The sequence below is a fragment of the Abramis brama genome (genome assembly GCF_963993115.1).
Source record: "Abramis brama genome assembly, chromosome: 19".
Lineage (NCBI taxonomy): Eukaryota > Metazoa > Chordata > Actinopteri > Cypriniformes > Leuciscidae > Abramis > Abramis brama.
Window position 1 is genome coordinate 33,519,703 of NC_139981.1, and position 22,489 is coordinate 33,542,191.

Genomic DNA, 22,489 nt, shown 5'->3' on the forward strand with positions numbered 1-22,489 from the left:
CCCGTTGGACCCCATTAAAGTCACTATATGGAGAAACATCCTGGAATGATTCACTCAAAAACTTCAAAGAAAGACATGCATAATTATCAGTAAATTTTAATTCTAAAGTGAACCACTCCTTTAATGGTGTTATTTGATGCGCCTCCAGTTCTTGGACCTGCGAGTGGCTGTGCTGGGAAACGTGGACTCGGGGAAGTCCACTCTGCTGGGTGTCCTCACACAGGGAGAGCTGGACAACGGGAGAGGGAGGGCGAGGCTAAACCTCTTCAGACACCTTCACGAGATCCAGACCGGACGAACCTCCAGCATCAGCATCGAGATCTTGGGCTTTGACAGCAAAGGAGTGGTGGGTTCAACAATCTTAAAGTGATTTTAATTCAAAATGGCTTTGGAAAAACGGTCAGCTTGATTGGCTGAAGAGCGTAACACTGTGACCACACACAAATCAATTGAAATCAGAGTTAGTATGTCAAGTTGTGATGTTGCTTGGCAATTGTAAACAACTCAACTTTACACAATACTGCTTACTGACAAGTTCTCTCTTGCCTGGACTTGTTTGGGACGTGTCCCGATTTGTATTTTAGCAGATGTTCTTACCGCCACACTTCTGCAGTTATGGATTATCATCAGCACATGACATGAACTTAAAAGATTAGTTTGTTACAATCAGCAAATTAGTTGAGTTGCATGAGTCAAAAATACTGTGTGAGGTTGTGAGCGTTTAAAAAGATGAGATGAACAACAGTAATAACGTATATAAATGAAGTGTTTATACTATTCACATGAAACTTAAAACAACACTATAAAACTAGAAAAGCTTCCACTTGCATCATACCATAATAAACACTCATAAGTGTCATCTTGTCAGTCCCGATGTGAAAGTGTCCACCGGTGTGTATACAATCCACAGAAGTGATAGTCCGATAAAGTGTGGCTTTCTGGAAAGGAAAGTCCAAGTTTGTGACCCTCCTTTGACTGCCATGCTGCCTCCTTTATGCTGGTCTACTTCCTGTTTCCTGTCATGTGATCAGTCAAATGACAGGCAGACCCAGTATCATTTAAAGACATACACACATTAAAACAGATAAGAGGATTAAAATGGCTAAGACAACATGCACACCTATTAAAACTCCAGTATACGTAAAACTGTTGTAATATATTGAACAGGGTAAATCATGTCATATGTGTCACAAGTTCACCCTAAAATGAAAACTCTCTCATCAGTTTCTCACGCTCATGTCGTTTCAAACCCATGATACAAATCAAGATATTTTTAATGAAACCTGAGAGGTTCTTGTCCCTCCATTGAATGTCCAGGTAACCAAACCTTAAAACATCTATAAAAAAGCACATGGTAAACACTGAAGTGTCCCGTGTCTGAACATGTCTCATTGGTTTTGCACGCTCAAGCCTCCTTGTTTTCCACACGCGATGCGCTCTATATGTGAATAAAAGCCTTAACACTTTACTTGATAGTCCACTTTAGTCATTCCACTAACTATAAGTAACTTTGCAACTACATGTCAACTAGCAGTCTTTAGAGTATTAGTAGACTACCTAACAGTCTACTAATGCTCTAATGAGAGTTAGCTGACATGTAGTTAGTAGAGTGTCTAAAGTGGACCATCGAAATTAAATCTGTTCATCATATAAAGCAATTGTGTTCTTAAAATAATTAAACTGTTCGATTTATATGGATTAATTTTATGATCCCTTTATAACCTTTTTAGACCTTTTAAAGTGCCCCTATTATGCCTTTTCGGATAATACCTTTCATGTTGTGTGTAATAAAGCTGCTTGTGAGTATAAAAGGTCTGAAAAGTGCAGATAAATGGAGTTATTGACTCCCAAAAGAAAGAAGTGATTCTGAACTGAAACGAGTCATCAGTAATTCAGTCTCACTTCCTGATGAACCTGCGTAGGTTTGTGACTAATTTGCATAATGCCAGCCTGTGGTTTTGATTGGCTGAGCAGTGTCTCTTAGCTCCGCCCTCAAACACTGTAGTTTATCTGAGAGTTTGGTTCGTGTTGTTCATGTCGAGAAGACGCTGTTTTCTGCAGACAAAGCAAATCCACTTTGATGAGATTGATACGGTAAAACCCTCACCATCGTTACTGTTCGTATCACTGTATATCAAGATCTGAGATTCAGATATGATAATGAGTGTTTGCTTTCTGACCAATCAGAGCAGAGCAGATCTCATAGAGGCGGGGCTTAGAGAGACTGAATCTTTGAACGAAGCGTTTCAGACACTGAGAGAAAAGAGCTGATGCTGCAGTGATTATTAATTAAAGTTAATTAAAGTGTTTTTGACCTTGAATGCATGTAAACATATTGTAGGAGACTCCGAAACAACTTCATGAACCTTTAAAATAGCATAATAGGGGCATTTTAAGTTTTAAGGACTTTCAGTGGAGGGACAGAAACCTCTCAGGTTTATTTATAAATATCCTAATTTGTCTTTTTAAGATTAACCAAAGTCTCATGTGTTTGGAACGACATGAGGGTGAGGAAATGATGACAGAATTTTCATTGAAAGGTTTTTGGTGCCACTTTGCATGATGCGTGTTACTATTGGTTATCTGGTTAAATAAAGGGCAAATAAAATTAAAATAATGATAATACTAGCCTCTGGTGTCTTTCATCTAGGTGGTGAACTACAGCGAGTCCCGAACAGCAGAGGAGATTTGTGAGAGTGCCTCAAAAATGATCACCTTCATAGATCTGGCCGGCCACCACAAATATCTGAAGACCACCATCTTCGGCTTGACCAGCTACTGTCCAGACTTCGCCATGCTCGTCGTCAGTGCCAACACGGGCATCGGTGAGCTTTACAGCACGCTTGGGGTTGCGTAACGCTTTATGCAATGTTGGACTGCCGTTTGCTTTAACCTAGATTTGCTTTATCTTAGATTAGTGCCGGCCCTGATAAATGTCAGATCATGCAGGGCAATAAACCTCGTAATGTTTGGACACGTCAATCTTAAATCAGCTGTTCTCCTGGATACTCAATAATCCCAGCATATGATCTTATGTAATGCCCTCTTCAGTGTCGCCCCCATTCCTTCTGTCCTCCACACCCCAAAATACCTCTGGTCCAGGACCAGGAGAAACCTGAGACGCGTCAGTCTGTCTGTGACTGCGGGCCACAGTGTCATTTAACTCTCACCCCCTATAAAGTCGCCCTACAAAAAAAATTAAATCCGAGCCATATCTCTAACCAAGTTGTGTTCCAAATTTCCAAATTGTGTTCGAGGTTCCTGTGAGATTTTGTTTAAGGCACCGGGTGACAAACACACTCCATTGAAATGTTTTTTGATGTGTTCTCCTGTCACAAATTTTTTGGCACAAAATTGTTTATATCAGAAAACAGCAGGCAAATATGAAACCTTGAGTCTCAGACCTTTCTAACTCCGGGCCCTATCTCTCACCCAGCGCAATTGACTTTGTACACTGACGCATGTATCATTCCTTTTCTGCACCCGACGCACAGCGGACTTTTCCCTCCACAGACGCACGTCGGTAAATTAGGGAATGAACTTGCGCTCCCGGGGCGGTTCAGCGCAAAGAGGAGGCGTGTTCCGGCGCAAACATTCCCTGGTGCTATTTTGCAGGTTTAGAAAACAATTCCGCCACTGACCAGGAGAAACCTCGTCTAAAGTCAGTGGTACATTGCGCATGTTATTCAGATGCTATTTTAAGGGCGCATGCTTGGCCATAATGTAGCGTGTGCACAACGCACATACACTTTGCTTCTCTCATCTACACAGACGCAGCAGTTTTCATTTTTGCAAATCATACATAATTACAAGGAAAAATATTCCACACGAGGGAAATCATTGTTGTGTCCATGAAGATGTGAGAAAATAGGCATAAATCTAGCTTACACATTTACCCAAATTATTATACGCCTGTTTAACTGAAGCTAATTTGGGTGTGTTTCTCCATCTTCAATGTCACTTCTCTGTGTTTTACGGCCCTGACGGGAACGTCGGTCTCCTCGGCTGTGAACCGCTCCTGGCGTGCGCCTGGCAAATCCGCCGTTATAATAGCAATCCGCCATGGAACAAGCGCGTCTGCTCTTAAAGGGAATGTGAGATGACGAGATGAGATGAGATTGGTTTATTTCATGTTACGCCCAAACCACACCTATGAGTAATGAAGCTGCTTCAGACCAACCCATTTTAGATTTGCGTCGAGATCCGCCCACAAAGTTACTTGCGTTTTGCGTTTAATACTTGCGTTTCAGATCGTTAAAATAGGGCCCTATGTGTTTTGTAAAGTTTAGATTTGATTATAAAATTTTGTAAAATTTAAACCATGAAACAGGCGTCACGTAACAGCGTGTAGTAAAAAGCACGATGACGAAGGAGAATAGGAATAACGCTATTTAATGACAAAACTCAGGAGAACAGAAAGGAAACTAACATTAACACAGCTTAACATTGACATAATGGTAAAAATGAAACGCTAAGGCAACAGCTCTCGTACGCCCTGTACGCGATGGCGTTTTGCTTCGGCTGGAACTGATGGAACGGCAGTTTCTTTCAGTTTTTCACCTTCGTTTGGCCTAAAACACTGTGTTCATGACAAGCGGCAACCCTCCGGTCTCTCTCGTGAATCCAACACGGAAGTGACTTAAACTGCAGTTCATCGACTGGCCACTAGAGACCGGCTCCAGAAGAGAGTCAATCCCATAAACCCCCATGTTAAAATGCCCAACTTTACCGCAGAAAAACACATGTTTACAGTCTGGTGCAGAAAGTGGTTTTGGTCTATATAGCTACTGTTGCCCTTCATGACGACTGTGAGGGGGGTAAACTTTTTTATAACTCATCCGTTTAGAATTTATTAAGCCTTAAAGTTCTGCATTATTAAGGGCGTGGCCACTTGAGTGAATGGTGGATTGCCGCTGATGTCACTACTAGCCGTTTGTCTGCTGTCTGTTAGCGTCATGTCACCTCAGCTAATTCGACTCGCTGCACGTGTTCGGCGTCCGGCTCCGCCCACTTTGGGCTTCAAAAATGCTCTTCAGAAACACTACGGGTGACGTCACGCACACTACGTCCAGTGTTTTATACAGTCTATGGTTTGTGATCATCCAGTTTGAAATGTTGACTACACACACAGAGGTTTCTCAGATTGTCCGTCGTGGCTTTCTCACTGTATTCACGATTCTTTGCAGCCTTAAGCCTCTGCCTACTGGATCCTTCACTAAAGCCGAAAGTAACTCGCTCACGTATGTTAAACATTTACTCTTTGAATTCTCGCACCCGGGATCAATGCCAGTCGACACTATTGTGACTAAAAGTTTGCTAAGATGTATTTCCTACTAAAGCAGGACAGTGTTTGGCTAAATATAGTCAAATATAAATATAGTAGACTGGTGGGAGTGGCCTTGGACGCCAACATGCCCAGTGCATTATGGGTGTTGAAGTTTTCCTATCTATTTGGCAAAAGGGAGGACAACAGCCTTTTTCTCTGTTTCAAATTGTTTCTGCTTTTCTACTGTATAGGCAGCCAGACTTTATTGAAGTATTCCTTTGAAAAGAGTGAAGACAAGGCTTTGTAGTGCTATCCGAATACTGCGTTGTTTGAGCGTTTGGACAACATTGGCTCAACCAATGGCGTGAGTTATATATTTGGCAAAACAAAGGCAGATGTTCAAGAAAAAGGTTTGAAAATGGACATGGGTTACTTTGGCAATGCTAGTGCACAGAAATCAAACCTTTAAAGATAAATACTTTCAGATATTAGTGTTAAAGTTAGGGTGCATGCAGTCAGAAAAACAACACACCACAGAATACCAAATATACTTTACAGCAACATCATGTTCTGACTTTTAACGATGGAGAACATGGTGTTGCAGAATCTGTGTCCCGTTCCCGTTTTGCCCTCCGTTTGGTTTCAGTTTCTGCAGCGTAGATCCATTCACACTGACATCACATCAGCCCAAACCCTGCTGTGTTAAACATCAAACATGTTCTGATTGGCTGTGTTTGTGTCGCATCATGGAGCATTTCCATATGCAAAGCAGTCCGATTTGGTTTTTAACAGTGATATTGTGCAAATTTCTTGCAGATTTGTGAGGTGTCTACAGGAGGTGTGCGTGTGTTGTGATCCTGACGTATCGCTGTGTTGTTTTGTTTGGTGGAAAGTAGCGTGTCAGAAATAGGAGAAGATATTTGAGCGAGTGGGTCATGCAAGTCTTTCAAGGAGAACACGATACCCGGTGTGCAGCGTGACTGACACCAGAATGACCCTAAATTATGCAACGGCACACAGACGTGGTGTACAGTGTCTGCTGGAACTCCCCGAGTTTGACTTTTCCATAAGCAAATCCATGCAAACAGACTCGGCCAGTTCTCCAATCATTAACCTCAGATGACGGGTGAACTTTGGACAGATGTTAGTGTGTGTGTGTGTGTGTGTGTGTGTGTGTGTGTGTGTGTGTGTGCGTGTGTGCGTGCGTGTGCGTGTGTGTGTGAGACAGCTGGACGTGACCTGCACTGCATATCTTCATGCTCTTGAGTGTGTGGGGGTGTGTGTGTGTGTGTGTGTGTGTGTGTGTGCGCGTGTGTGTGTGAGACAGCTGGACGTGACCTGCACTGCATATCTTCATGCTCTTGAGTGTGTGTGTGTGTGTGTGTGCGCGTGTGTGTGTGTGTGAGACAGCTGGACGTGACCTGCACTGCATATCTTCATGCTCTTGAGTGTGTGTGTGTGTGTGGGTGTGTGTGTGTGCGCGTGTGTGTGTGTGAGACAGCTGGACGTGACCTGCACTGCATATCTTCATGCTCTTGAGTGTGTGTGTGTGTGAATCAGCTGATGTGGGCTTGTCAAAACAAGTGATGCTTAACGAAGGCCTTTTCACATTCTCATGAGTGTTGCTTTGGCCTGAACACATCAAACAGTTTAGCAAAAAATAAACACGTAAGGTCCGAATTTTTCGTATGCGTATTCGTCCTCCTAAAAATTTGTCAACATTGCACACTGAGTCTGATGCGTATTAATTAATAAATAAATAAAAAATTGCGCACAACATTACAAAATGGAGTTTTCAAGCAGTGAGGATGATTTTGTTGCCCTCTCTCTTCTAAAAAAGAGGAAACATTGGGTCCATCAGATCCTGATTGCGTAGAGAGGAAGGAGAGTTCGCTGAGGGATTATCCCGAGAGATTCAAAGTTTACTTCAGGATGTCAGAGGCTCAGTTTGATGCTTTGCTAGCGATACTGGAGTCACACATTAAAAACAAGAACACCAATTTCCATGAACCAATTGATCCTGAACAGTTCTGGATTTTGGCGTTTGCTTGTACGGTGGCTCTGAGATGTCAATGCTTGCTATGGATGCAAAAAAAACGCAGAAAATTTAACCCGATCCTATTTTTTTTATGATGGACGAAAGTTTCGGAGGCAGAGTAAACGTGATTGACACAACATGAGGTCGTATTTATTTTTTAACGTGCGAGAATTTCGGACCTTTACTCAGTATTGTGGAAAAACCAAGAGTCCCGCCCCCAAACTTACGCCATTGGTTGAGCCGATACTATGTCATTCTCAATCAAACATATTGAGATTCTGGTGTGTATTTTTCACCAGTTTTTAAATGATAAAGCCATGATGAAATAAAGGCTTTTTAACTTTTTTTCAACACTATTCAAGTGCCTTGGAATATCTTTATTTTTATATTGAGATTCTGCTCAGAATTGCACACTTCACTGTTATTTATAGATCAAATCTTTTTCTATGAAGCTACTACCTCAAATATACAAGTGTTTTACTTTCACTTTAGTGTATAGCTGGGATTGTTGGCTGCATGAAATATGATTAAATGTATATGCATTTGAAAAAAAAGGTGATAAACTAGTGACCCTAAACGATATTAAAATATTAGTTGCATTTTCTTTTCTTACATGTGTTGTGCACTTACTCAAAGTAGTGAGTAATATAAGGCAACTGCACGTGTAGATTCAGGGTTATTTCCCAGTTATTGTCATTACATAATAAGTCCATAGTATGCTTATGCTGAACAGGACTCTGAAATGTAGTCAATATTAATAATTATATAAAGTTCCATGAATTTCCCACAAGATGATGATGTGGTATCACTTCAACCTTGACCTGGTCAGACTGTGTCTCGTTCTGGAACATCTATTTATGTATCATAATGTACGTCAGCCTTGACCTCCATCTTTGTTTACATGTTGCTGCTGTTTTTGCATACATAACAACCGTCCTTCTGTCAATGCCTACACACTTACACACACACACACACACACACACACACAGACCATCTGAACTTACTTAAGCTGGACTGTGACGCTATTTTCTTCTGGAAACAAACTTTGTTGCATTATTTTCCTGTTATCTCTGTAAAGCTGCTTTGAAACGATCTGTACTGTAAAAAGCGCTGTATAAATAAAGCTGAGTTGACAGACGAGATGCTGTTCCTGCTGCACTAACTAATGCTGAGTCTTGGTTTGTGAGAATTAGTTAATGGCCACAGAGTATCTTTTAAAGGCAAGTCACCTTTATGTGCTTTACACTATACGGATCGTTTCAAAGCAGCTTCACAGTAATAAACAAGGAAAATAACTATTAATTAATGACTCAAACTTCATCAAATTCTGCTTTAAAGCAGCTCTAGAAAGACAGTAGGGACATTATGCAGCTCAATTCAGTTTTTCTGAGAAAACAGCGTCTTCTCGACATGAACAACACAAACCGAACTCTTCCAGTCTCAGATACACTACAGTGTTTGAGGGCGGAGCTAAGAGACGCTGATCAGCCAATAAAGCCATAGGCTGGCATTATGCAAATTAGTCACAACCCTACAGGTTCATCAGGAAGTGAGACTGAATAATGAGTGAGCAGTTGCTCATTATCATTTAAAGAGACATGCACCGAAACGGGTCACTGTATTATTAAAAACACCACATAGACATATAAACAACATTAAAAGCTTGATTTTCATCACAGGGGGACTTTAAGACTTGGTTCCTTGTTTTCTGAACCTCTTGTGTCATCCACACTCTTTAAACGCCTCTGATGTTGAGAAGGGTCGTGCTGATGTTTGGCGTACCCTCTCGTTCTTCTCCTAGCGGGTACGACGCGTGAGCACTTGGGTCTGGCCATGGCGCTGAAGGTGCCGATCTTCATTGTCGTGAGTAAAGTGGACCTGTGCGCCAAGGGCACCGTGGAGCGAACGGTCCGACAGCTGGAGCGGATCCTCAAGCAGCCCGGCTGCAACAAGGTGCCCATGCTAGTGTCCTCGACCGACGACGCCGTCACTGCCGCGCAGAAGTTCGCTCAGTCCCCGAGGTACATATAAACACAGTTATAGGGGCTTTCGCTCCGGGTAGTTCTAGGATCTAGCCTCCAGGGTGTTTCCCCGAGAACTAATGGTTCCCTTATGAACGTTTTCCTGGTTGCGTTCGCACCGCCAGTAGGGACTGTGAAGTGACGCGAGTCTCGCTTGTTGTTGTGACTTTTATTTTGACGGCGCTGAGAACGACTGAACACACAGCGCTCGCACTCTCCGTGTTCATTAGTGTATGATCTGTCTAACACTCCTGTCTCATACGTTATTAGATACTGTTATACATAGAAAGTAGACCGTAATGAAGAGGTATTAGTGTGTGTCGTGTGGTTGATGTCCAGTGTTGCTGAGCAGAAACACATAATCATGTTTCTCTTGGTCTCCTCAGAGTTGCGTTGGGTTTTCTCCTCAGCGTAAAGGTCAAGAGGTCAATCTGTCAGTTTTCCATGTTCATAGAGTTAGTTTCTGGAGTAAATATATAGGCTATAATCTGTGTGTATAAACAGTTTTTAAAAAAATGCTCAGTCCCCGAGGTGCATATAAACCCACAGTAACACCAAAGCTTGACTATAGAGGCTTTCTCTCTGGAGGAACCTTTACATTTTCTGATTGGTGTTTTTGATGTAAACTCCCTTTATCATTTGTTTTGCGGTCTTGTTTTTTGGATATTTATCCAGTTGTACAGCACAATGGTCAACTACTGTTGCTTTTATTGTGCTTGATTGATTGAAGTTGATTGATTGATAGTTCCCGGATGTCGGCGTGTTCGCACCGCAGGAACTAGAAACGATTTTAGTTCTAGGAACTCTTTTTGGAGGAACTAAATTACTCCTCCTTCAGAGTCGGTCTAAACCAGCACTATAGGATCTACAGTGACGTTAGTGTTCGCTGATTGACCGAACGCTCGCGAAACACCAGCACACGCCATTTTAAAAAAGGCTGTTTAAACACACAGATTATAGCCTATATATTTACTCCAGAAACTAACTCTACGAACATGGAAAACAGTGATAGATGGACCTCTTGACCTTTACGCTGAGGAGAAAACCCAACCCAACTTTGAGGAGACCAAGAGAAACATGATTATGTGTTTCTGCTCAGCAAAACTGGACATCAACCACACGACACACACTAATACCTCTTCATTACGGTCTACTTTCTATGTATAACAGTATCTAATAACGTATGAGACAGGAGTGTTAGACAGATCATACACTAATGAACACGGAGAGTGCGAGCGCTGTATGTTCAGTCGTTCTCAGCGCCGTCAAAATAAAAGTCACAACAACAAGCGAGACTCGCGTCACTTCAGAGTTCCTACTGGCGGTGCGAACGCAACCAGGAAAACGTTCATAAGGGAACCATTAGTTCTCGGGGAAACACCCTGGCCTGGAGGCTATAACTATAACTACCCGGAGCGAAAGCCCCTACTGAGAACGACAAACCTAGCTTTTCAATCACAAAGATGAAAGAAGAACATGGCTTTAAAGTCTGTTGTCTTCCCAGCATCACCCCCATCTTCACCCTGTCCAGCGTATCGGGGGAGAGTCTCGATGTGCTGAAGGTCTTCCTTAATATTCTACCTCCCCTCAGCAACAGCAAGGAGCAGGAGGAGCTCATGCAACAGCTCACCGAGTTTCAGGTACAGCTTTACACCCAATAACAGCTCAGATGTCCTCGCTGATGGTGGGACTTTATCCTGAAAATTGTCATCATTCCACACCTGTGTGACTGACTTACTTCTGTTGAACACAAGTACATCTTGTGCGGAGACATCGATTTTTTTTTTTAACCAAAATATTAAAAACCAATATGAAAGTTTTTATTTCGCCAAAAACAAAAAAAGGGCAAAGATAGTTAGTCAGATTTAATGATCTACACTCGAATACAAACTTGTATACAAGTTAAATTAAAAAATGTAAATTGAGCACAAGCATTTTATATGAACTTTTTGAATTATATAATTATGTTTCTACTCCAATTTTTGGAAATGTACACATTTAAGTGGTGACTGTAATAATAACTTATTTTCAAGACATTTATTCATTTCTTTTAATTTATTCAGACACACATCAACTGTCAACTGTTTGAGAAAAGACGTGAAAATGAAAATGAAAAATGAAATCGAAACTTAATTGGATGTAATTCAAGAATGCTTTGGAATATAGACCTGGTCTTATTTTAACGAAGACACTCAGCAGATTATCGCTGAAGTGAAAGCACTTCAAAAAATGAAAGTATTAAAAAGTAGTGGAAGTTTAAATTTACTGTAAATCCAATGTACTGTACTAAATATGTATTATTGTTTATAAAATATATATTTTACAAAAAAAAAATTACTATAAAATGACTATAAAATCAAAGCCATATGTTTAACCAAGTTGTGTTCCAAATTTGAACGAAGTTGATGTCACAAAGATTGAAGATTTTGTTTAGGCGTAATACCACAAATAGCCACCGGGTGACAAATACACCGCTAAAAGAAATTAGAGTACTGTTACCATGGTAACGCAAATCCAATTTAAAAAAAAGGTGGTAAAAAAAGAGCGCTAAGCGGGACAGTGACAGTTAAGAGGTTAAAAAAAACAGGTTAAGTAAAATAAATATATGCACTATATTTCTGATGTTCATTGATGTTCATTTGCTGCTGTAACTAGTAGTAAAGAGGAAGAGATGATCGGTTCTACAGCGATCTGTCACGCACATTAAAGAGACACAAACACAGTTATTGGTTGAAATTAAAATGGACTGAATTTAAAAGCTCAGACTTTGTTTTTATGTCAATATCAAGGTAACAAAGCTTATAGCTATTATTGGATGGTATGCGCTACACATAATGATGAAGATCAATTAAAAATCCACACAGCTGTTGTAGTTTCCATGTTGTGGCACGAAACAGAGTCAAAACGTGCCATTGGAGAAGCACTATTTCAGTCAATGACTTTTTTTGTTGGCCAAAACTGAAATTTCATTGTCTTCTCTGACTATATAGAGATATTTAACCCAACAGACAGACAGATGGAGTGTAACTCTTTGATGAATGTGTGTGTGTGTGTGTGTGTGTGTTGTGATGCTGTAGATTGATGAGATCTATACCGTGCCAGATGTGGGGACAGTAGTTGGTGGGACTCTTTACAGGTACGTCCTCTTCTCTCCTCTGTTGACTGTGGTGTCCAAACACACACCGTTCGTGTCTAATGATCAGTGTTGGGGAACGTTACGTTGAAAAGTAATGCATTACAATATTGTGTTACTCCCTTAAAAAGTAACTAATTGCGTTATTTAGTTACCTTTTTAGAAAAGTTATGCATTACGTTACTTTTTTTTCACCTGGGCTGGGCTTGTTTTTTTATAACAAAAAAGTTATATTTTTGGGCAAATGTAAAGACCCTTTTACACCGAAAGGGAAATAATAAGGCTGAAGGAAATGCAAATTCACATGTGTACAGTACTGTACAGTAGAGGTAGAGTACAGTAGAGGTAGAGTACAGTAGAGTACCGTAGAGGTAGAGTAAAGTAGTGTACAGTAGAGGTAGAGTACAGTAGAGTACCGTAGAGGTAGAGTACAGTAGTGTACAGTAGAGGTAGAGTACAGTAGAGGTACAGTAGAGGTAGAGTATAGCGTACAGTAGAGGGAGTGTGCAGTAGAGGTAGAGTACAGTAGAGATAGAGTACAGTAGTGTACAGTAGATGTAGAGATAGTGTACAGTAGAGGGAGAGTACAGTAGTGTACAGTAGAGGTAGAGATGGAGTACAGTAGTGTACAGTAGAGGTAGAGTACAGTAGTGCACGGTAGAGGTACAGCAGAGGTAGAGTATAGTGTACAGTAGAGGGAGTGTGCAGTCGAGTACAGTAGAGATAGAGTACAGTAGTGTAGAGGTAGAGATAGAGTACAGTAGAGTACAGTAGAGATAGAGTACAGTAGTGTACAGTAGAGATAGAGTACAGTAGTGTTCAGTAGAGGTAGAGTACAGTAGTGCACGGTAGAGGTACAGCAGAGGTAGAGTATAGTGTACAGTAGAGGGAGTGTGCAGTAGAGTACAGTAGAGATAGAGTACAGTAGTGTAGAGATAGAGTACAGTAGAGTACAGTAGAGATAGAGTACAGTAGTGTACAGTAGAGGTAGAGATAGAGTACAGTAGTGTACAGTAGAGATAGAGTACAGTAGAGGGAGAGCACAGTAGTGCACAGTAGAGGTGGAGTACAGTAGAGGTATAGTGCAGCGGTGTACAGTAGAGGGAGAGTACAGTGTACAGTAGAGGTAGAGTACAGTCAAGATAGAGTACAGTAGAGGTAGAGATAGAGTACAGTGGTGTACAGTAGAGGTAGAGTACAGTAGTGCACAGTAGAGGTAGAGTACAGTAGTGTACAGTAGAGGTAGAGTACAGTAGTGCATAGTAGAGGTGGAATACAGTAAAGTACAGTAGTGGTAGAGTACAGTAGAGGCACAGTAGAGGTAGAGTACAGTAATGTACAGTAGAGGTAGTGTACAGTAGAGTACAGCAATGTACAGTAGAGCTAGAGTACAGTAGTGTACAGTAGAGGTAGAGTACGGTAGGGGTATAGTACAGTAAAGTACAGTAGAGTAGGGGTAGAGTACAGTAGAGGTAGAGTACAGTAGTGTACAGTAGAGGCTCAAACATACCTTTCAGCTGGTGTTATTCTGGATAACAGAAGAATAGATGCAGGAGAAGAAAGTTTAACACTTTACCAATAAAAACAAAAAAATCTATAGTAATTTTTGCTAATGGTTTAACTGAATCATCGAAGGTCAGAAGCAAGTACTTTGGTCAGTAAAGTGAGATTAAATGCATAAAAATATATATTCTTTGTATAGTATTCTGATTCTGCAGTGAGATGAGTAAATGCTTACATTTAGTCTAGAACTACAATAACATTGTTTAAACACAACGCCTCTGCACTTGATTTGTCTCAACATGGGGACAGGAGAGCTGTCAGTCAATAAATGGGAAAACAAAGTAATGCGTTAGTAGTTACTGAAAACATAATCTGATTACGTAACTCAAGTTCTTGTAACGAGTTACCGCCAACACTGCTAATGCCTGTGTGTGTGTGTGTGTTTGTGTGTGTGTGTGTGTGTGTGTGTGCAGTGGGATCTGCCGCGAGGGGGAGCAGCTGGTGGTCGGACCCACGGATGACGGGGAGTTTCGGGAGCTGGCGGTCCTCAGTATCCAGAGGAATCGCTCCGGGTGTCGGGTCCTCAGAGCGGGACAGGCCGCTACTCTCGCACTCGGAGATTTCGACCGCTCGTTGTTACGAAAGGTGAGCATTTCTATTGGTGGATGCAGAAGATACTGAATCTGAATCTGAGCTGTTACACTAGGGGTGGACTGCACCAGTAACTATTAAAGGATTAGTTCACTTCAGAATTAAAATGTCCTGATGATTTACTCTCCCCCACGTCATCCAAGATTTTTTTGTGGAAATCATTCCAGGATGTTTCTCCATATAGTGTCTTCAATGGGGTCCAACGGGTCGAAGGTCCAAATGTGAGTTTCAGTGCAGCTTCAAAGTCTCGACACGATCCAGCCGAGGAATAAGAGTCTCATCTAGACAAACCATTAGTCATTTTATAAGAAAATAAACATTTATGTACTTTTAACCACAAATGCTGGTCTTGCACTAGCTGAGATGCGACACACATTACGTAATCAGGTTGAAAGGTCAAGCGTGACGTAGGCGGAAGAACTGATCTAGTGTTTACAAAGCCAACATGCAAAGACTAAGTCAAACGGCATTTACCCAAAAAAATAAAATAAATGTAAAACAATGATTTCGGACAATTTTGAAGTTAAAGGAGAAAATGAGATGAATGAGTTTTTCGCCCTACTCTACATTTCTAAACCGGAACACACGTGACCTTTCAACCTGATTGCATAATGTGTGTCGCATCTCAGCTAGTGCAAGACCAGCATTTGTGGTTAAAAGTACATAAATGTTTATTTTCTTATAAAATGACCAATGGTTTGTCTAGATGAGACTCTTATTCCTCGGCTGGATCGTGTCGAGACTTTGAAGCTGCACTGAAACTCACATTTGAACCTTCGACCCGTTGGACCCCATTGAAGACACTATATGGAGGAACATCCTGGAATGTTTTCCTCAAAAACCTTCATTTCTTTTCCACTGAAGAAAGACAGACATGAACATCTTGAATGACGAGGGGGAGAGTAAATCATCAGGAAACTTTAATTCTGAAGTGAACTAATTCTTTAAAGAGGCCATATTCTGCTCTTTTACAAAGTCTTGATGTTGTTTTTGGGCTCTTCTAGAACAGGTTTTCATGCTTGAATCTTAAAAAAAAACAAAAAACATATTCTCCATTGTTGCAGCTCGTCTCTTCCCAGTCTGTCAATTTAACTCAAGCTGTGTTGCACCACTTTATTTATCATTAACACAATCAGGGATTCAATTAACAAATGTAATCCCTGATTGTAAATTTAAACCCTAATTAACAAATCAGAGATTAAAATTCTAATCTGCAATTAAACCTTTATCTAAGAATTCATCATTATAATTAAACATCATAAAGTTCCATTTTCGATTGACTACCAGAGTTTCTCTCTCTGGCACAAGCAGCTCTTGCAGATCAGGGAAATAAACGTGTAAAACGCCAGCTGTCTTTATAAAACACCACTCAAAGAGATCGTAAGAATAAAGGGATGATCAAGCGCTTTTAAGTTTATTTGTAATAAACACTTTTCTGAGACCTGAAGCCACTCCTAGTTTCTGTTTTTGTTTCAGTCAGCAACATTTTAACTGTAGGTGATATATTTGTATTATTATTGTTTAAACCTCTTCACCTGCACGTTTGAAGTTAATCCATAATTGAGATTTAAAGTAATGCAGTAGCAGGATTAAAGTCATTCCATCTTAAATGTACATTAAAACTAGGATCAAACTCATGAATTAAATGTAAGTGCACATTTTCAAAATCTGCATACTTTTGAAACCAAAACAAATGTGGGCGGGGCTTGATTGTGTCCGTGGGGAGTTGATTGGATGGTTGTGGTTTGCTATTAGAGGATCTCGTGTGAGTGACAGGTTATAGCCCCGCCCACATCATCAGAGAAGAGAAATTAAAACTAATTTTGAAGTTTGTTGCAACAGAATTATTAGATAAATCTTGATTTGATCTAGGTTTAACATAGGATGATTGTGTAAGTGTTCCCGCTGAAGCGTTCAGTGTTGGAGCCGGTGTAAGTTGTTTGTTCTCCGGCAGGGAATGGTGATGGTTAGTCCCGAGATGAACCCCGATATCTGCTGGCGCTTTGAGGCCGAGATCGTTTTACTCTTCCATGCCAAAACTTTCCACAAGGGCTTCCAGGTGACTGTCCACGTGGGCAACGTCAGACAGACGGCCACAGTCGAGGCTCTGCAAGGAAAGGTGAGTAGTTTTTATCCGTCTGTCTGACAGATAGTTAGATAAACGGTTAAAGTCCCGCTGTAGTCCCGCTGTGGTCGATCACCAAAATGACATTTAAAGGTCCCGTATTATGCCCCTTTTCACAAGGTGTAAAATAAGTCTCTGATGTCCCCAGAGTGTGTATGTGAAGTTTCAGCTCAAAATACCCAACAGATCATTTTTTACAGCATGTTTAAATTGTCATTTTTTGGGGCTCAGAAAAACGCGCTGTTTTAGTGTGTGCCCTTTAAATGCAAATAAGCTGCTGCTGGACGACCCAGGGGGCGGAGCTTCATGAGCTCGCGCTCAGTCTCTCAGGACAATTTCATCTCACGGAATGATGATAATATCAGAAACTCTCAGTAACGGTGTTCATTTCGAGTCGGACAATAATGCCTACAGAGTCAGAGTGCTGTATAGAGATGAAACAGGTATAGTTTAGTAGTTTAATTATGGTTATTATAACGTATTTGTCATCTGCTTGTATGTATCCATTATTTATTAATAGCCTACAAGTCTGCTGTCTGAATGATGATCAAACATATACTGATGAGTTTAATCAAGTTTATTGTACATCACACAAAAGATGAAGCGTCAGTTTTACTTCAGAAAATCACTGTAAGAGCTGAGTAAACACAGTAAGTTATAAGAAGTGCGAAAGTACATAAACGAATTTCGGTAGAGTTGAGGTAGTCCAAACGGGCCGTTCGATGTAGGCGACTTCTGTTAAATAAAATATCTCGCTTGGCATTGAACTTTATAATTTTACAGATATTATTTATGCTCTAACAGCAACATTACACACTAACTAAAGTTTGAAACATGGGATCACGAAGAACGGGACCTTTAAAAGTTTGAATACAATTAGAGTTACAATACAGTGTTCTTATCCAGTATACAGTGTAAACGGCTGCGTTGTTAATGTGAAAAATGGCGGGAAAACTCTCCCTGCTGACAAACCCTCTGTTAGAGACAACAATCATGCAGACACGCTTGACCAAACCTGCACATCGGTCAGAGCTGAGTGTGTGTGTGTGTGTTTATCAGCTGAAACACTGTCAACAGAAAGAGCTCAGCGTGTGTGTGTGTGTGTGTGTGAGTGAGTGTGTGTGTGTGTGTGTGTGTTTATCAGCTGAAACACTGTCAACAGAAAGAGCTCTGCGTGTGTGTGTGTGTGTGTGTGTTTATCAGCTGGAAACACCGTCAACAGAAAGAGCTCAGCATGTGTGTGTGTGTGTGTGTGTGTGTGTGTGTGTGTGTGTGTGTGTGTGTGAGCGCTCAGCACTCGCTCAGATCAAGAGCGTCTGGTGTTTCTGATGATCAATATGTAGATGTCGTGAGTAGAAGTGTTTCTGAATTACAGTTTGCTGTTGTGTGTTGATGTAGTTCATTACGCTGTGTGTTGAAGTGTTTTCTCAGGTTACTGATGCACAAACACAGCTTTACGCACTATTATAACCTCATTTTACTCGAGACTAGTATCGGGATTATAAGGTTTTGTTGGTATCGCTCTCCCCCAGATGAAAGCAGAGATCAGGTTCTCTGAGACTCTGATGTTCTGCTGTGATCTTGTGCTTCAGGACGAGCTGCGCACCGGAGAGAAAGCTGTGGTCGGGTTCAGGTTCATCAAACACCCGGAGTATCTGAAGCTGGGCGCCAAGCTGCTCTTCCGAGAGGGAGTGACCAAAGGCATCGGTCAGGTGACCAAACTACAGCCCGCGTGCCAGTACCAGCAGCAGCAGCCCTGAGTGTGTGCTCAGCAGACCCGCCTCATCCACACACACAGATGCCTTTACACTCACAAACACTGCATCTCTCACTGTTTCTGTCTAGCTTTACAGGAAATATTCCTAAATCAACATACATTCACCGGAGAAGCTAAATGATGTGAAGTCCTGTTTTCTGACACAAATTTAGTGCTTAAAAAAACAACAAAATCTGCCAGAGTAGTTTTTTTTAAGTACAAACTTCATTTTAATTTTCACAAAACAAAAATATCTTCAGTCATTTTGCTTCTCCAGTAAATCTATCTTGATTTAAAGGAATAGTTCACTCAATAATTTTAATTCTATCATTTACTCAGCCTCAGGTTGTTTCAAACCTGTATGAGTTTCTTCTGCTGAACACAAGAAGATATTGAAGAAGAAGTCTGTAACGAAACACTTCAATAGTATTTTCTTTCCTACTATGGAAGTCAATGGGGTCCAACAACAGTTTGGTTTCCCACATTGTTCAAAATATCTTCCTTTGTGTCCAGCAGAAGATACAAACTCATACAGGTTTGAAACAACTTGAGGGGGAGTAAATGATGACAGAAATTTCATTTTTTAAGTGAATTATTCCTATAAGAATGTTTGTATATTTGTGCTGGAAAACAGAAAAGACACGCTGAGGATTTGTGTTTGCAGTGTGTCTGCATATCAAACAGCTTATATCTTTCTTTTCAGTGTTCAGACAGCACTGAATAACACACACACACACACACAGTCACAGTTTATGACATCATTCAGTAACCAAAGCACAGAGATTGTGTATTTAAATGTGGCTGCCAAAGATTATTCTTTTGTTTTAAGTGGACATTTTTATAACCGATGTCAATGGAGAGTGGTTTCTTCTCGTGGCAGCTAGAGTTTGAAATCATCACCAAATGCCAGAAACTATCTCTGATATCTTTTAATTTATTTTATCGTTGTGTAACGAGGTTTTTTGTACTGAAGTGGCATCATCAGTCGTGAACAGCACAGCCTTTAGATATAAATCTGCTGCTTTACCACCAAGTGTCCCTCCGTTCTCACAGTCTTGAAGAGACAGAACGGCTCGTTCCTGCCTTGAGTAGCTCAGGAAAACTGGAGAACTACACTCCTCCTTCCGTTCAGACACACACATCACTGTCGAATTATGCAAATGACTCGTTTATCTGTTCTTTCTCCCTCGGTGTTTCCCACATGAACACTTGGTTTGGTGCTAATGCTTCTGATTTACATGTTTTTAAATGTTGGAAGGGGAGGATAAAGTTTGTTAGATAAATGTTCTTGCCTAAAATCTGTCCTGTAACCATTGCATGCGTGTTCGTCTCCAAGAGCTCCAGTACTGAAGAGCGTCTCATCATTAACCTCCACTTTCAGGTTTACTCCAGCACTGTTCTCTCTCTGTGCAGTTTTAGAAGAAAAAAATTTGAACCAAAAAGAATTGGACATTTATAAAGAATGTCAGGGGGACAAAATCTGGATGTTTTAGTTTCATAGATTTGTAATAATTTCCTTTCTAATATGCATTTGTTTTTTTGAGTGACGTCTCATTTTTACACCGAATGTCACTGAAGGTTTTTTTTTTTTAGGTATTTTAAAATATTTTAGCCTTACTTTTTGGTGAATTGGAGGATTTATGTACAGATTTGTTTGTATATTGTGATGTACATAAATAAAAGTGTATTAAAGTTTATGATTGACAATGATTTATTGAGATGTGATGCAAAATGCTTGTTTTCTATCAACTCTCAATGTAGATGGTCTTGCTTAAATGTAAATGGATAAACTTGAATGGGACGGTTCATGATTTACAATATATATATATATTCTGTACTATATTCATCAGTGGGGTCCATCAACTGTCTGGTTACCCATATTCCTCAAAATGTCTGCCTTCTCGATCGCCCCTGGTGGCTGGATGCAGTATAGCTCTTAAACCCCGCCCTCTTCTCGATCGCCCCCGGTGGCTGGATGCAGTATAGCTCTTAAGCCCCGCCCTCTTTTCGATTGCCCCGGGTGGCTGGATGCAGTATAGCTCTTAATCCCCGCCCTCTTCTCGATCGCCCCCGGTGGCTGGATGCAGTATAGCTCTTAAGCCCCGCCCTCTTCTCGATCGCCCCCGGTGGCTGGATGCAGTATAGCTCTTAATCCCCGCCCTCTTCTCGATCGCCCCCGGTGGCTGGATGCAGTATAGCTCTTAAGCCCCGCCCTCTTCTCGATCGCCCCCGGTGGCTGGATGCAGTATAGCTCTTAAACCCCGCCCTCTCCATGTAATGGGACGTGAGACAAACCAATCAATCAAATATCACTTCAAATAATTTTTTCCAAAGATGTTTTTTGTCATTTTAGGTCGTTTTTAATCACGCTGATGTTAAATCAAGTGTTCGTTCTTTAAATAAGTTTTAGTTGATTATATTTGATAAAAACGGGGGTGTGACATCATGATTGACAGCTTCTCTGAGTGTAGTAGTCACTCACTCACTGAGGTGCCAACAGACTTTTTTCTGGATCTTAAGGAGGAGGAGATTGGAGCTTTAACTTTAATTTATACATTTTTACATTTACATTTAATCATTTAGCAGACACTTTTATCCAAAGCGACTTACAAATGAGAACAATAGAAGCAGTGAAACTACCAATAGGACAACAATATGCAAGTGCTATGACCCTTCTTTTTTTCTTTTTTAATAAATAGAAAAGAAGAGAACGTGTTAGTATTACTGGATCAAGTGCTGCTGAAAAAGATGCGTCTTCAGCCATGAGGTTATGGACTCAGCCGCTCTGGTTGAGTTAGATCATTCCTCCAGCAGGGGACAGTCAAGGTAAAGGTCAGAGAAAGAGATTTTGTGCCTCTTTGAGATGATGTTCCACAAGACGACGTTCATTTGCAGAGCGCAAGTTTCTGGATGGCACGTCTGAAGTTATGAGTTTAGGTAAAAGGGAGCAGAGCAGTGGTTGTTCTGTAGGCAAACGTCAGTGACTTGAATTCGATGCGAGCAGCAACTGACAACCAGTGCAGGTTTGTGAGGAGAGGAGTGACGTGCTCTCTTCGGCTTGTTAAAGACCACTCTAGCTGCAGCGTTCTGGATCAGTTGCAGAGGTTTGACAGAGCAAGCTGGAAGACCAGCCAGGAGAGCATTACAATAGTCCAGTCTGGATAGAACAAGCGCTTGGACAAGGAGTTGTGTAGCTCTGATAGGAAGGGCCTGATCCTCCTAATGTTGTACAAGGCAAATCTACATGACCGGGCAGTTCTAGCAATGTGATCTGTGAAGTTTGATTGATCATCAATCACAACTCCAAGGTTCCTGGCTGACCTTGATGGAGTTATGGATGACGAACCTAGCTGAATGGAGAAGTTGTGATGGAGTGTTGGGTTGGCCGGGACCAGTAGCTCAGTCTTCGTAAGGTTTAGTTCAGAGTTCCTCAAACTCGGTCCTGGAGGGCCGCTGTCCTGCAGAGTTTAGCTCCAACACTGATCAAACACACCTGAGCAAGGTAATCAATGTCTTCAGGATCACTAGAAACTCACAGCTAGGTGTGTTTGATCAGAGTTGGAGCTAAACTGTGCAGGACAGTGGCCCTCCAGGACCAAGTTTGAGGAACCCTGGTTTAGTTGAAGGTGGTGGTCCTTCATCCAGCCAGAAATGTCTGTCTGTCAGGCTGAGATACGATCAGCTACCGTCGGATCGTCAGGCTGGAATGAGAGGTAGAGTTGTATGTCATTAGCGTAGCAGTGATAGGAAAAGCCATGTTTCTGAATCACAGATCCTAGTGATAACATGTAGATGGAGAAGAGAAGTGGTCCAAGCACTGAGCCCTGAGGCACTCCAGTAGCTAGATGTTGGGTCTTAGACACCTCAACCCTCCACGACACCCTAAAGGACCTACCTGATAGGTAAGACTTGAACCACTGGAGTGCGGTTCCCGAGATATCATTTCACACAGACATAATGAGTTGTTCTGCAGTAAACTGTATTAACGGATTCTGC

General features: G+C 41.2%; 1 protein-coding gene across 1 annotated transcript in view; it reads left to right on the top strand.

Annotated features, from left to right (window-relative positions):
* Nucleotides 1-20,190, top strand: part of gtpbp2a (GTP binding protein 2a) — a 28,186-nt gene extending 7,996 nt beyond the window's left edge. The window contains exons 5-12 of the mRNA XM_084093426.1: nucleotides 149-346; nucleotides 2,651-2,825; nucleotides 9,106-9,325; nucleotides 10,830-10,965; nucleotides 12,403-12,461; nucleotides 14,435-14,606; nucleotides 16,567-16,731; nucleotides 18,330-20,190. Of these exons, the coding sequence (XP_083949552.1) occupies nucleotides 149-346; nucleotides 2,651-2,825; nucleotides 9,106-9,325; nucleotides 10,830-10,965; nucleotides 12,403-12,461; nucleotides 14,435-14,606; nucleotides 16,567-16,731; nucleotides 18,330-18,497 (1,293 nt within the window). The 3' untranslated portion in view covers nucleotides 18,498-20,190. The remainder of the gene's footprint in view (nucleotides 1-148; nucleotides 347-2,650; nucleotides 2,826-9,105; nucleotides 9,326-10,829; nucleotides 10,966-12,402; nucleotides 12,462-14,434; nucleotides 14,607-16,566; nucleotides 16,732-18,329) is intronic.
* The last annotated feature ends 2,299 nt before the right edge of the window (nucleotides 20,191-22,489 follow it).